At 47.2% G+C, this 13,455-nt stretch overlaps 1 protein-coding gene across 1 annotated transcript in view; it reads right to left on the bottom strand.

The window, feature by feature from the left end:
- LOC149433892 (uncharacterized) overlaps positions 1 to 262 on the bottom strand; it is a 56,877-nt gene extending 56,615 nt beyond the window's left edge. Inside the window, exon 1 of the mRNA XM_089664326.1 lies at positions 182 to 262. Coding sequence (XP_089520452.1) covers positions 182 to 244 — 63 coding nt within the window. The 5' untranslated portion in view covers positions 245 to 262. The remainder of the gene's footprint in view (positions 1 to 181) is intronic.
- Between the last annotated feature and the right edge of the window lie 13,193 nt (positions 263 to 13,455).

Raw genomic sequence — 13,455 nt, forward strand, 5'->3', positions numbered from 1 at the left:
AATTGGGAACACAAAGCTTTATCTTTGTGTTCAGGATCGCAGCGGCTATTGCAGACTCTGAGATCTGAGCCAAACTTAGGCCTACCTAAAGTCAATCCAATTTTGGCACAGTTACCCAAACCTGGTTAAAACCAAAGTTAGGCAGATACAAAAGACACAAATGAATGCATCAATCACTCACCAAATTTTGCCTTCTCTTCTCCAAGATGCCAGAGATTTCAGGCTCATGTTTTTCCTCTTCCATCACTAAACAAACATTAAAAAAAAAGCCATGGGATTGCCTGCGTACCCTTTCCTTCATTCTGTACTCAGCGGAAGGTCTGACATAGAGGAGATATTGGCCTACTAAAATTGGGAACACAAAGCCTTCTCTTTGTGTTCAGGATCACACCGGCTATTGCAGACTCTGAAATCTGAGTCAAACTTAGGCCTACCTAAAGTCAATCCAATTTTGGCACAGTTGCCCAAACCTGGTTAAAACCAAAGTTAGGCAGATACAAAAGACACAAATGAATGCATCAATCACTCACCAAATTTTGCCTTCTTTTCTCCAAGATGCCAGAGATTTCAGGCTCATGTTTTTCCTCTTCCATCTCTAAACAAAAATTAAAAAAAAAGCCATGGGATTGCCTGCGTACCCGTTCCTGCATTCTGTACTCAGCGGAAGGTCTGACACAGAGGAGATATTGGCCTACTAAAATTGGGAACACAAAGCTTTCTCTTTGTGTTCAGGATCACACCGGCTATTGCAGACTCTGAAATCTGAGCCAAACTTAGGCCTACCTAAAGTCAATCCAATTTTGGCACAGTTGCCCAAACCTGGTTAAAACCAAAGTCAGGCAGATACAAAAGACACAAATGAATGCAGCATGGTGGCCTAGCATTTAGTGCTTCTGCCATACAGCACTGGGGTCCCTGACTCAATCTTTAAAATGTGCGTAAGCCTCATTCTTACCTGAGAAATCAAACCCTTTACATGACAACGCTTAACATCAAGAAGTCATTCTTTTCTATTGTGGCCGTTCACATAGTAGACCCGTCACTAACTCTTAACTGAAGACCTGTAAACGGTTTTATAGCGTTTTCTATGCAGGACTTGGGTACCAATGTTTGATGCTGTTTCAAAGGCACCCACAATTTTAAGGCTTGAAATTCTTTCTGTTTCAACAGTAACCAGAAACTGGCACTCAAACCTCTCTCGCTGCACTCAGAATGGAATAGTGCACTGGCTGAGGTGCCACCCTTGATAGATCGGGGAATCTTGATACTAGCAGAAAAAAAACAAAACAGGGCGCACGCTCCTCGTGCATTAACGCAAAAACCATAAATGTATTAAAAAGATGCAAAAACATACTCACAAGCCATGAAGGTCATAAAAACAGAGACAAGAAATCAAAGGTGCCAATCGTGGACAGCATGGGGTTTATTTACTAAAGCTGGAGAGTCCAAAATCAGACTCCCTTCTGCATAGAAACCAATCAGCTTCCAGGTTTCATTGCCAAAGCTTCATTGAACAAGCTGAGGTTAGAAGCTGATTGGTTTCTATGCAGAAGGGAGTCTGATTTTGGACTCTCCAGCTTTAGTAAATAAACCCCCATGCGTCGTCGGATAAAGTGCTAACTGTCCACGCATGCTGTCCATGCATGTTTCATTTCTTTTCAGTTTATGTTCCTGAACTCACAGTGTTGGCAGTTTTTAGTTTACTTATCTAAGCGCAATGTTTTTTTTCCCTTTCACACACAAACGTTTTGCCTTTCATTTCTATTTTAAACTGAATGGGTGGTTTTACAAGGTGAGGGTTCGCACACATCAAGACCACCTAATGGTAAATGTACGTTTTGGTTTTGAAGTGGTTTATCGGGGTTGTGGCTGCAGCTGGATGCCATAACTCCGCTATTCACATTTTCCTCAACTGGCGCTGTGTTTCTGAAAGTTGCTGGATGACTTTTAGAAGTGGCGGGAGGGGTCGCTTTTCACTGGATCTTGGGCTTCCCTTTCTCATTGGGAAGTCAGGGAACCAGTCTGATGCTTGGCTAAAGAGATGGACAAAGAAAAGATGGCTTCCATCAGCTCTATGATGTAGGACAGGAGTGTCAAACTGGCGGCCCTCCAGCTGTTGCGAAACTACAAGTCCCATCATGCCTCTGACTCCGGGAGTCATGCTTGTAACTGTCAATCTTGCAATGTCTCATGGGAATTGTAGTTTGGCAACAGCTGGAGGGCCGCCAGTTTGAAACCTGTGATCTAGGAGGCCGGGAGCAACAGCATGATGTCACTTCCTGTTTACAGCCAATGTACACAATGCCTTTTTTTTTTTGGGGGGGGGAGTATTAGATCAATTTTTGTTTATCTGATGTTTTCCATTGTAGAGGAGAGATGTGCGGTCTTATAGACCCCAGGTCTCTCCATAAAGGAGACCTGTCATGCTGCCTGTTTGCAAATTTTGAAATGCAGGATTCATTCAGCTTTAAGATTTTATAAGCACAGAATTTTAACTTTGTAAACTGAAAATGGATGCAGAGGGAAGAGCTGACCTCTCCAGCAGCAGCAGATGAGACTGTAGGAGTATCTGAGCTTGAGTGTTAAAGTGTTACTAACCCCCAGCAGTACAATCAGTCTGTAGATGCAGTAAAGCATGCCTGTTATACTCACTGTGAGACCTAAGGGGTTAATCCTCTGCATTGTGTAAAAAGGCTGTTTGATCCTGTCTTCTCTGATCCTCCCCTTCTTCCAGTGCCCCTCTTATCATCTGTTAAGACATATCGTGGGGAGTCACTCAACACATGCTCTGTTTGGTGTGTGTTGCTAGAGAGTTGTTTTTTTTTTTCCTGCATCCTCCTAGAGCAGAATGAAAACTCCTACAAGCTTTAACCAGTGCTTCGCTGGACACTGCTGATGAGAAAAGTTATTTAACAGTTTCTATTTACTAAAATAATTGCGTTTCCATGTTGTGTGTACTGTGGGAGATCAGATATAGTGAATGCAGGGTCCGGGGAGAGCGGATATAGTGAATGCAGGGTCTGGGGAGACCAGACATAGTGAATGCAGGGTCCGGGGAGACCAGATATAGTGAATGCAGGGTCCGGGGAGACCAGATATAGTGAATGCGGTGTCCGGAGAGACCGGATATAGTGAATGCAGGGTCCGGGGAGACCGGATATAGTGAATGCAGGGTCCGGGGAGACCGGATATAGTGAATGCAGGGTCCGGGGAGACCGGATATAGTGAATGCAGGGTCCGGGGAGACCGGATATAGAGAATGCAGGGTCCGGGGAGAGCGGATATAGTGAATGCAGGGTCCGGGGACACCGGATATAGAGAATGCAGGGTCCGGGAAGACCGGATATAGTGAATGCAGGGTCCGGGGAGACCGGATATAGTGAATGCAGGGGCCGGGGAGACCGGATATAGTGAATACAGGGTCCGGGGAGACCGGATATAGTGAATGCAGGGTCCGGGGAGACCGGATATAGTGACTGCAGGGTCCGGGGAGAGCGGATATAGTGAATGCAGGGTCTAGGGAGACCAGATATAGTGAATGCAGGGTCTAGGGAGACCAGATATAGTGAATGCAGGGTCTAGGGAGACCAGATATAGTGAATGCAGGGTCTAGGGAGACCGGATATAGTGAATGCAGGGGCCGGGGAGACCGGATATAGTGAATACAGGGTCCGGGGAGACCGGATATAGTGAATGCAGGGTCCGGGGAGACCAGATATAGTGAATGCAGGGTCCGGGGAGACCGGATATAGTGAATGCAGGGTCTAGGGAGACCAGATATAGTGAATGCAGGGTCTAGGGAGACCAGATATAGTGAATGCAGGGTCTAGGGAGACCAGATATAGTGAATGCAGGGTCTAGGGAGACCGGATATAGTGAATGCAGGGTCCGGGGTTTAGTAACACTTTAATAAAGCTCTACTTTGTATCCGTAATTAATACATTCTTTGTAGCTATGTGTTTTTCTCGTTCTAATTAGAAAACGATGTTGTCGCTGCAGTTATCTGAAATGTTTTCCAATGTGTTTAACTTGTTGAAGATAGTTTGCCAAGAAAATGTAAGTGTGAAGATTTCCGCAGCTTGCCCACACATGGATCGCCCACATATATGCAGACAATAAACAAACAGCCAGAAAGATGAGATATGAAACTGCTGGCTACATGGTGACTGGGAACCAGAGGAAACCTGCAGCTTCTAATCCACCGGTGACCTTTGGTTCCATGGAAGGCCATTTGGCACCTTATCGTCTAGCAGGGACATGGGGCACAACCAAGAATCACAGGGCTCCATTGCAAAGTCTCTCCCCAGTTCTCTGTAGTAGGTGGTAGTGTCAATTGTGACATGATGGTGTCTATGTATACAACATCTGCACAATCAGGGCAAAAATTGCTGTGCTTCCTCCATTATGTGTGATTCCCACATCGTCAGCCCCATCTAGTGCCCATTATGTGTTTATTTTTCCCCACAAATACCTCAATCAGGTTAAAAAGAAAAAAAAAAAAGAGTATTTTGGTCCCTACATGGCGGGGGCGGAATAGGAATTACACACAATAGAGGAAGTAAGGCAATTTTCACCCTGATTGTGCAAATGTCACATCCACAAACATTTCATACAGGTGTCATTGATCTTCACATAAAGTATACCTGAATCTGGCCATACACTAGTCAATTTTTGAGCAACATTTATACTATAATTTCTCAGAACATTCAGTGATTTGACAAATGTAGTTCAAAAGAACTTCAACATTTGTTTATAACAGGAGTCTCTAAGCTTTCTGAATAAACGGCCAGTTTACTGCCCTTGAGGCTTTAGGGGGGGACCAGACTGGGGCCAGTGGGATTAGAAAGTGCCCTGGTGTCAGTGAGAGTAAATAGTGCCCCATCATCTGTGTCAGTGGGAGGAATAGTGCCCCATCATTGGTGTCAGTGGGAGGAATAGTGCCCCATCATTGGTGTCAGTGGGAGGAATAGTGCCCCACCATTGGTATCAGTGGGAGGAATAGTGCCCCACCATTGGTATCAGTGGGAGGAATAGTGCCCCATCATTGGTGTCAGTGGGAGGAATAGTGCCCCACCATTGGTATCAGTGGGAGGTATAGTGCCCCATCATTGGTATCAGTGGGAGGTATAGTGCCCCATCATTGGTGTCAGTGGGAGGAATAGTGCCCCATCATCGGTGTCAGTGAGAGGAATAGTGCCCCATCATTGGTATCAGTGGGAGGAATAGTGCCCCATCATCTGTGTCAGTGGGAGGAAAAGTGCCCCATCATCGGTGTCAGTGGGAGGAATAGTGCCCCATCATCGGTGTCAGTGGGAGGAATAGTGCCCCATCATTGGTATCAGTGGGAGGAATAGTGCCCCATCATCTGTGTCAGTGGGAGGAATAGTGCCCCATCATCGGTGTCAGTGGGAGGAATAGTGCCCCATCATCAGTGTCAGTGGGAGGAATAGTGCCCCATCATTGGTATCAGTGGGAGGAATAGCGCCCCATCGTTGGTATCAGTGGGAGGAATAGTGCCCCATCATTGGTATCAGTGGGAGGAATAGCGCCCCATCGTTGGTATCAGTGGGAGGAATAGTGCCCCATCATTGGTATCAGTGGAAGGAATAGTGGTCCATCACTGGTATCAGTGGGAGGAATAGTGGTCCATCATTGGTATCAGTGGGAGAAATAGTGGTCCATTGTTAGTATTAGGCGGAGGAATAGTGCCCCATCATTGGTATCAGTGGCAGGAATAGTGCCCCATCATTGGTATCAGTGGGAGGAATAGCGCCCCATCGTTGGTATCAGTGGGAGGAATAGTGCCCCATCATTGGTATCAGTGGAAGGAATAGTGGTCCATCACTGGTATCAGTGGGAGGAATAGTGCCCCATCATTGGTATCAGTGGGAGAAATAGTGGTCCATTGTTAGTATTAGGCGGAGGAATAGTGCCCCATCATTGGTATCAGTGGGAGGAATAGTGTCCCATCATTGGTATCAGTGGGAGGAATAGTGCCCCATCATTGGTATCAGTGGGAGGAATAGTGGTCCATTGTTAGTATTAGTGGGAGGAATAGTGCCCCATCATTGGTATCAGTGGGACGAATAGTGGTCCATTGTTAGTATTAGTGGGAGGAATAGTGTCCCATCATTGGTGTCAGTGGGAGGAATAGTGTCCCATCATTGGTGTCAGTGGGAGGAATAGTGCCCCATCATTGGTATCAGTGGGAGGAATAGTGGTCCATCATTGGTATCAGTGGGAGAAATAGTGGTCTATTGTTAGTATTAGTGGGAGGAATAGTGTCCCATCATTGGTGTCAGTGGGAGGAATAGTGCCCCATCATTGGTATCAGTGGGAGGAATAGTGGTCCATCATTGGTATCAGTGGGAGGAATAGTGGTCCATCATTGGTATCAGTGGGAGAAATAGTGGTCCATTGTTAGTATTAGTGGGAGGAATAGTGCCCCATCATTGGTATCAGTGGGAGGAATAGTGTCCCATCATTGGTATCAGTGGGAGGAATAGTCCCCCATCATTGGTATCAGTGGGAGGAATAGTCCCCCATAATTGGTATCAGTGGGAGGAATAGTCCCCCATCATTGGTATCAGTGGGAGGAATAGCGCCCCATCATTGGTATCAGTGGGAGGAATAGTCCCCCATCATTGGTATCAGTGGGAGGAATAGTGCCCCATCATTGGTATCAGTGGGAGGAATAGTGTCCCATCATTGGTATCAGTGGGAGGAATAGTCCCCCATCCTTGGTATCAGTGGGAGGAATAGTGCCCCATCATTGGTATCAGTGGGAGGAATAGTGTCCCATCATTGGTATCAGTGGGAGGAATAGTGTCCCATCATTGGTATCAGTGGGAGGAATAGTGTCCCATCATTGGTATCAGTGGGAGGAATAGTCCCCCATCCTTGGTATCAGTGGGAGGAATAGTGCCCCATCCTTGGTATCAGTGGGAGGAATAGTGTCCCATCATTGGTATCAGTGGGAGGAATAGTGTCCCATCATTGGTATCAGTGGGAGGAATAGTCCCCCATCATTGGTATCAGTGGGAGGAATAGTCCCCCATCATTGGTATCAGTGGGAGGAATAGTCCCCCATCATTGGTATCAGTGGGAGGAATAGTCCCCCACCATTGGTATCAGTGGGAGGAACAGTGCCCCATCATTGGTATCAGTGGGAGGAACAGTGTCCCATCATTGGTATCAGTGGGAGGAACAGTGTCCCATCATTGGTATCAGTGGGAGGAACAGTGTCCCATCATTGGTATCAGTGGGAGGAACAGTCCCCCATCATTGGCATCAGTGGGAGGAACAGTCCCCCATCATTGGCATCAGTGGGAGGAATAGTGCCCCATCATTGGTATCAGTGGAAGGAATAGTGGTCCATCACTGGTATCAGTGGGAGGAATAGTGGTCCATCATTGGTATCAGTGGGAGAAATAGTGGTCCATTGTTAGTATTAGGCGGAGGAATAGTGCCCCATCATTGGTATCAGTGGGAGGAATAGTGTCCCATCATTGGTATCAGTGGGAGGAATAGTGCCCCATCATTGGTATCAGTGGGAGGAATAGTGGTCCATTGTTAGTATTAGTGGGAGGAATAGTGCCCCATCATTGGTATCAGTGGGACGAATAGTGGTCCATTGTTAGTATTAGTGGGAGGAATAGTGTCCCATCATTGGTGTCAGTGGGAGGAATAGTGTCCCATCATTGGTGTCAGTGGGAGGAATAGTGCCCCATCATTGGTATCAGTGGGAGGAATAGTGGTCCATCATTGGTATCAGTGGGAGAAATAGTGGTCTATTGTTAGTATTAGTGGGAGGAATAGTGTCCCATCATTGGTGTCAGTGGGAGGAATAGTGCCCCATCATTGGTATCAGTGGGAGGAATAGTGGTCCATCATTGGTATCAGTGGGAGGAATAGTGCCCCATCATTGGTATCAGTGGGAGAAATAGTGGTCCATTGTTAGTATTAGTGGGAGGAATAGTGCCCCATCATTGGTATCAGTGGGAGGAATAGTGTCCCATCATTGGTATCAGTGGGAGGAATAGTCCCCCATCATTGGTATCAGTGGGAGGAATAGTCCCCCATAATTGGTATCAGTGGGAGGAATAGTCCCCCATCATTGGTATCAGTGGGAGGAATAGCGCCCCATCATTGGTATCAGTGGGAGGAATAGTCCCCCATCATTGGTATCAGTGGGAGGAATAGTGCCCCATCATTGGTATCAGTGGGAGGAACAGTGTCCCATCATTGGTATCAGTGGGAGGAACAGTGTCCCATCATTGGTATCAGTGGGAGGAACAGTGTCCCATCATTGGTATCAGTGGGAGGAACAGTCCCCCATCATTGGCATCAGTGGGAGGAACAGTCCCCCATCATTGGCATCAGTGGGAGGAATAGTGTCCCATCATTGGTATCAGTGGAAGGAATAGTGGTCCATCACTGGTATCAGTGGGAGGAATAGTGGTCCATCATTGGTATCAGTGGGAGAAATAGTGGTCCATTGTTAGTATTAGGCGGAGGAATAGTGCCCCATCATTGGTATCAGTGGGAGGAATAGTGTCCCATCATTGGTATCAGTGGGAGGAATAGTGCCCCATCATTGGTATCAGTGGGAGGAATAGTGGTCCATTGTTAGTATTAGTGGGAGGAATAGTGCCCCATCATTGGTATCAGTGGGACGAATAGTGGTCCATTGTTAGTATTAGTGGGAGGAATAGTGTCCCATCATTGGTGTCAGTGGGAGGAATAGTGTCCCATCATTGGTGTCAGTGGGAGGAATAGTGCCCCATCATTGGTATCAGTGGGAGGAATAGTGGTCCATCATTGGTATCAGTGGGAGAAATAGTGGTCTATTGTTAGTATTAGTGGGAGGAATAGTGTCCCATCATTGGTGTCAGTGGGAGGAATAGTGCCCCATCATTGGTATCAGTGGGAGGAATAGTGGTCCATCATTGGTATCAGTGGGAGGAATAGTGGCCCATCATTGGTATCAGTGGGAGAAATAGTGGTCCATTGTTAGTATTAGTGGGAGGAATAGTGCCCCATCATTGGTATCAGTGGGAGGAATAGTGTCCCATCATTGGTATCAGTGGGAGGAATAGTCCCCCATCATTGGTATCAGTGGGAGGAATAGTCCCCCATAATTGGTATCAGTGGGAGGAATAGTCCCCCATCATTGGTATCAGTGGGAGGAATAGCGCCCCATCATTGGTATCAGTGGGAGGAATAGTCCCCCATCATTGGTATCAGTGGGAGGAATAGTGCCCCATCATTGGTATCAGTGGGAGGAATAGTGTCCCATCATTGGTATCAGTGGGAGGAATAGTCCCCCATCCTTGGTATCAGTGGGAGGAATAGTGCCCCATCATTGGTATCAGTGGGAGGAATAGTGTCCCATCATTGGTATCAGTGGGAGGAATAGTGTCCCATCATTGGTATCAGTGGGAGGAATAGTGTCCCATCATTGGTATCAGTGGGAGGAATAGTCCCCCATCCTTGGTATCAGTGGGAGGAATAGTGCCCCATCCTTGGTATCAGTGGGAGGAATAGTGTCCCATCATTGGTATCAGTGGGAGGAATAGTGTCCCATCATTGGTATCAGTGGGAGGAATAGTCCCCCATCATTGGTATCAGTGGGAGGAATAGTCCCCCATCATTGGTATCAGTGGGAGGAATAGTCCCCCATCATTGGTATCAGTGGGAGGAATAGTCCCCCACCATTGGTATCAGTGGGAGGAACAGTGCCCCATCATTGGTATCAGTGGGAGGAACAGTGTCCCATCATTGGTATCAGTGGGAGGAACAGTGTCCCATCATTGGTATCAGTGGGAGGAACAGTGTCCCATCATTGGTATCAGTGGGAGGAACAGTCCCCCATCATTGGCATCAGTGGGAGGAACAGTCCCCCATCATTGGCATCAGTGGGAGGAACAGTCCCCCATCATTGGCATCAGTGGGAGGAACAGTGCCCCATCATTGGTATCAGTGGGAGGAACAGTCCCCCATCATTGGCATCAGTGGGAGGACCAGTCCCCCATCATTGGCATCAGTGGGAGGAATAGTGCCCCATCATTGGCATCAGTGGGAGGAACAGTGCCCCATCATTGGTATCAGTGGGAGGAACAGTGTCCCATCATTGGTATCAGGGGGAGGAATAGTGCCCCATCATTGGTGTCAGTGGGAGGAATAGTGCTCCATCATTGGAATTAGTGGGAGGAATAGTTCCCCGTCATTGGTATCAGTGGGAGGAATAGTGCCCCGTCATTGGTGTCAGTGGGAGGAATAGTGTCCCATCATTGGTATCAGTGGGAGGAATAGTGGTCCATTGTTAGTATTATTGGGAGGAATAGTGCCCCATCATTGGTATCAGTGGGAGGAATAGTGGTCCATTGTTAGTATTATTGGGAGGAATAGTGTCCCATCATTGGTGTCAGTGGGCGACATGGTGTCCCAAGGGACAGATAAAGGCAAGCAAAGGTCCATATCCATCCTGAAGGTTGCAGTTTGGGGACCACAGGCTTATAACAATAGATTTTGGAATGAATGGACTCTCCCAAACGGAAACCACATTCACATTAAAAATTTGCTCTTCTGAGAATCAAATTTCCATCCCGTGCCTTCGAATTCTTCCATCACTGCAGTTGAAAATGAACGCCAATTTGATCCCACTGGGGATTAGAAAATTGAATGAACATTCTACTAGTGTATGGCCATCTTAACTCTAGTACAGGTAGGAGGAGACCTGTTTGCACAGTTACTCTATGACAAGGGAGCACAACTTTGGACAAATGCGATAGTTGTAGCAAAAATAAAAAGAACCATAATAATATTTTAGAATATGATAAAACGATTCCTGTCCCTGCACACTATCACTCATACAATTAAACTTGAATTTCTGTAAACATTGTTGTAGAACCCGGAACCTCAGCCGTCCTAGAAGGTTTATGGAGGAGAACCTCTGGGATTTATGATGGCATTAGACATACAGGGACAATTTCAGGCTATAGCAGAAGTTCACAGGACAATAAATCTACACAGCAAAGACAGCGAAGCCATTACTTCTTACTGCGCAGGATACTATGGTGACTGGGACATTCCCGAGGTCTGGTTTCATCTCTTCTTCCGCCATCTACTCAAATACTTTGCATTGCTGAAGGACTCTGCTCCTTCCTTGGACGTTCCACTCCAGAAATACTCTGCACTGCTGGAGGACTCTGATCCTTGATTTAACTCTCTTCTTCTGAAATACTGTTTAACTGGAGGGGCTATGTTCCATCCTCTGACTCTCCTCTCCTGAGATACTCTGCACTGCAGGAAGAATCTGCTCATTCCTCTCTCTTCTCCTGAAGTACTCTGCACTGCTGGAGGACTCAACTCCTACCTAGAGCTCTCCTCTCCTAAAACACACTGCCCTGCCGGAGCAGTCAGCTCCTTCCTCTAAATAGCTCTCCTCTCCTGAAATACTTTGTGCTATTCTGGAGGACTCTGCTCCTTTTCCTATTTAACTTTCCTCTTCCGAAAAATTCTTGCCAGGAGGAATATGCTCCTAAATTATAAATCTCCGGAAGTGATTTAAACTGATGGAGGACTCTGCTTCTTATATATAACTCTCCTCTCCTGAAATGCTATGAACTGCTAAAAGGAGTCTGTCCTTTCCTTAATGCCATGCTATTCTGAAGGACTCTGCACCTTCTATCTACCTCTCCTTTCCTGAAATACTCTGCACTGCTGGAGGACTCTTCTCCTTCCTCTATTACTCTCCTCTTCTGAAATACTCTGCTAATCTGGAAGAGACTGCTCTTCTCTCTAACTCTCCTCTTCAAAAATAATCCTGACATTCTTGGGGACTCTGCTCCAGCCTCTCTCTTTTCCTGAAATGCACTTGCAACTGCGGGAGGAGTCTTCTCCTTCCTCCAACTCTTCACTCCCGAAATACACTGTGCCATTCCGGAGGGCTCTGTACTTCTCCTTTCTACTTCTGTCCTGAAATTTTGTATATTGCTGGAAGACTCTGTGCCTTCCTCTAACTCTCCTCTCCTGAAATACTCTGTGCTGTTCTGGAAGATTCTACTCTTTCATCTAACTTTCCTCTCCTGAAAAACATTGTGCTATTCTGGAGGACTCTTCTCCTTCCTCTATAACTCTCCTCTCCTGAAATACTCTGCCCTGCTGGAGGACTCCGCTCCTTCCTCTATAACTCTCCTCTCCTGAAATACTCTGCACTGCTGGAGGACTCCGCTCCTTCCTCTATAACTCTCCTCTCCTGAAATACTCTGCACTGCTGGAGGACTCCGCTCCTTCCTCTATAACTCCTCTCCTGAAATACTCTGCGCTGCTGGAGGACTCCGCTCCTTCCTCTATAACTCTCCTCTCCTGAAATACTCTGTGCTGTTCTGGAAGATTCTACTCTTTCATCTAACTCTCCTCTCCTGAAATACTCTGCTCTGCCGGAGGACTCCGCTCCTTCCTCTAACTCCCCTCTCCTGAAATACTCTGCTCTGCCAGAGGACTCCGCTCCTTCTTCTATAACTCTCCTCTCCTGAAATACTCTGCACCATTGGAGGACTCCGCTCCTTCCTCTATGACTCTCCTCTCCTGAAATACTCTGCACTGCTGGAGGACTCCGCTCCTTCCTCTATAACTCCTCTCCTGAAATACTCTGCACTGCTGGAGGACGCCGCCTCTTCCTCTATAACTCTCCTCTCCCGAAATACTCTGCTCTGCTGGAGGACGCCGCCTCTTCCTCTATAACTCTCCTCTCCTGAAATACTCTGGTCTGCTGGAGGACTCGGCTCCTTCCTCTCCTGAAATACTCTGCACTGCTGGAGGACTCCGCCCCTTCCTCTATAACTCCTCTCCTGAAATACTCTGCGCTGCCGGAGGACTCCGCCTCTTCCTCTATAACTCCTCTCCTGAAATACTCTGCGCTGCCGGAGGACTCCGCCTCTTCCTCTATAACTCTCCTCTCCCGAAATACTCTGCTCTGCTGGAGGACGCCGCCTCTTCCTCTATAACTCTCCTCTCCTGAAATACTCTGGTCTGCTGGAGGACTCGGCTCCTTCCTCTCCTGAAATACTCTGCACTGCTGGAGGACTCCGCCCCTTCCTCTATAACTCCTCTCCTGAAATACTCTGCGCTGCCGGAGGACTCCGCCTCTTCCTCTATAACTCCTCTCCTTAAAATACTCTGCTCTGCTGGAGGACTCCGCTCTTTCCTCTATAACGCTCCTCTCCTGAAATACTCGGCTCTGCTGGAGGACTCCGCTCCTTCCTCTGTAACTCTCCTCTCCTGAAATACTCTGCACTGCTGGAGGACTCCGCTCTTTCCTCTGACCCCCCTCTCCTGAAATGCTCTATGCAGTATTAGAGGACTCCGCTCACCTCATTGACTTTCACCTCCTAAGACAAGCTACAAGTCACTTCCATCCAGCAGACCAATGAAATAAATCCCCAGACGGCA

This window comes from Staurois parvus, unplaced genomic scaffold, assembly GCF_062004578.1.
Source record: "Staurois parvus isolate SC_StPar_1 unplaced genomic scaffold, SC_StPar_1.0 ptg001882l, whole genome shotgun sequence".
Lineage (NCBI taxonomy): Eukaryota > Metazoa > Chordata > Amphibia > Anura > Ranidae > Staurois > Staurois parvus.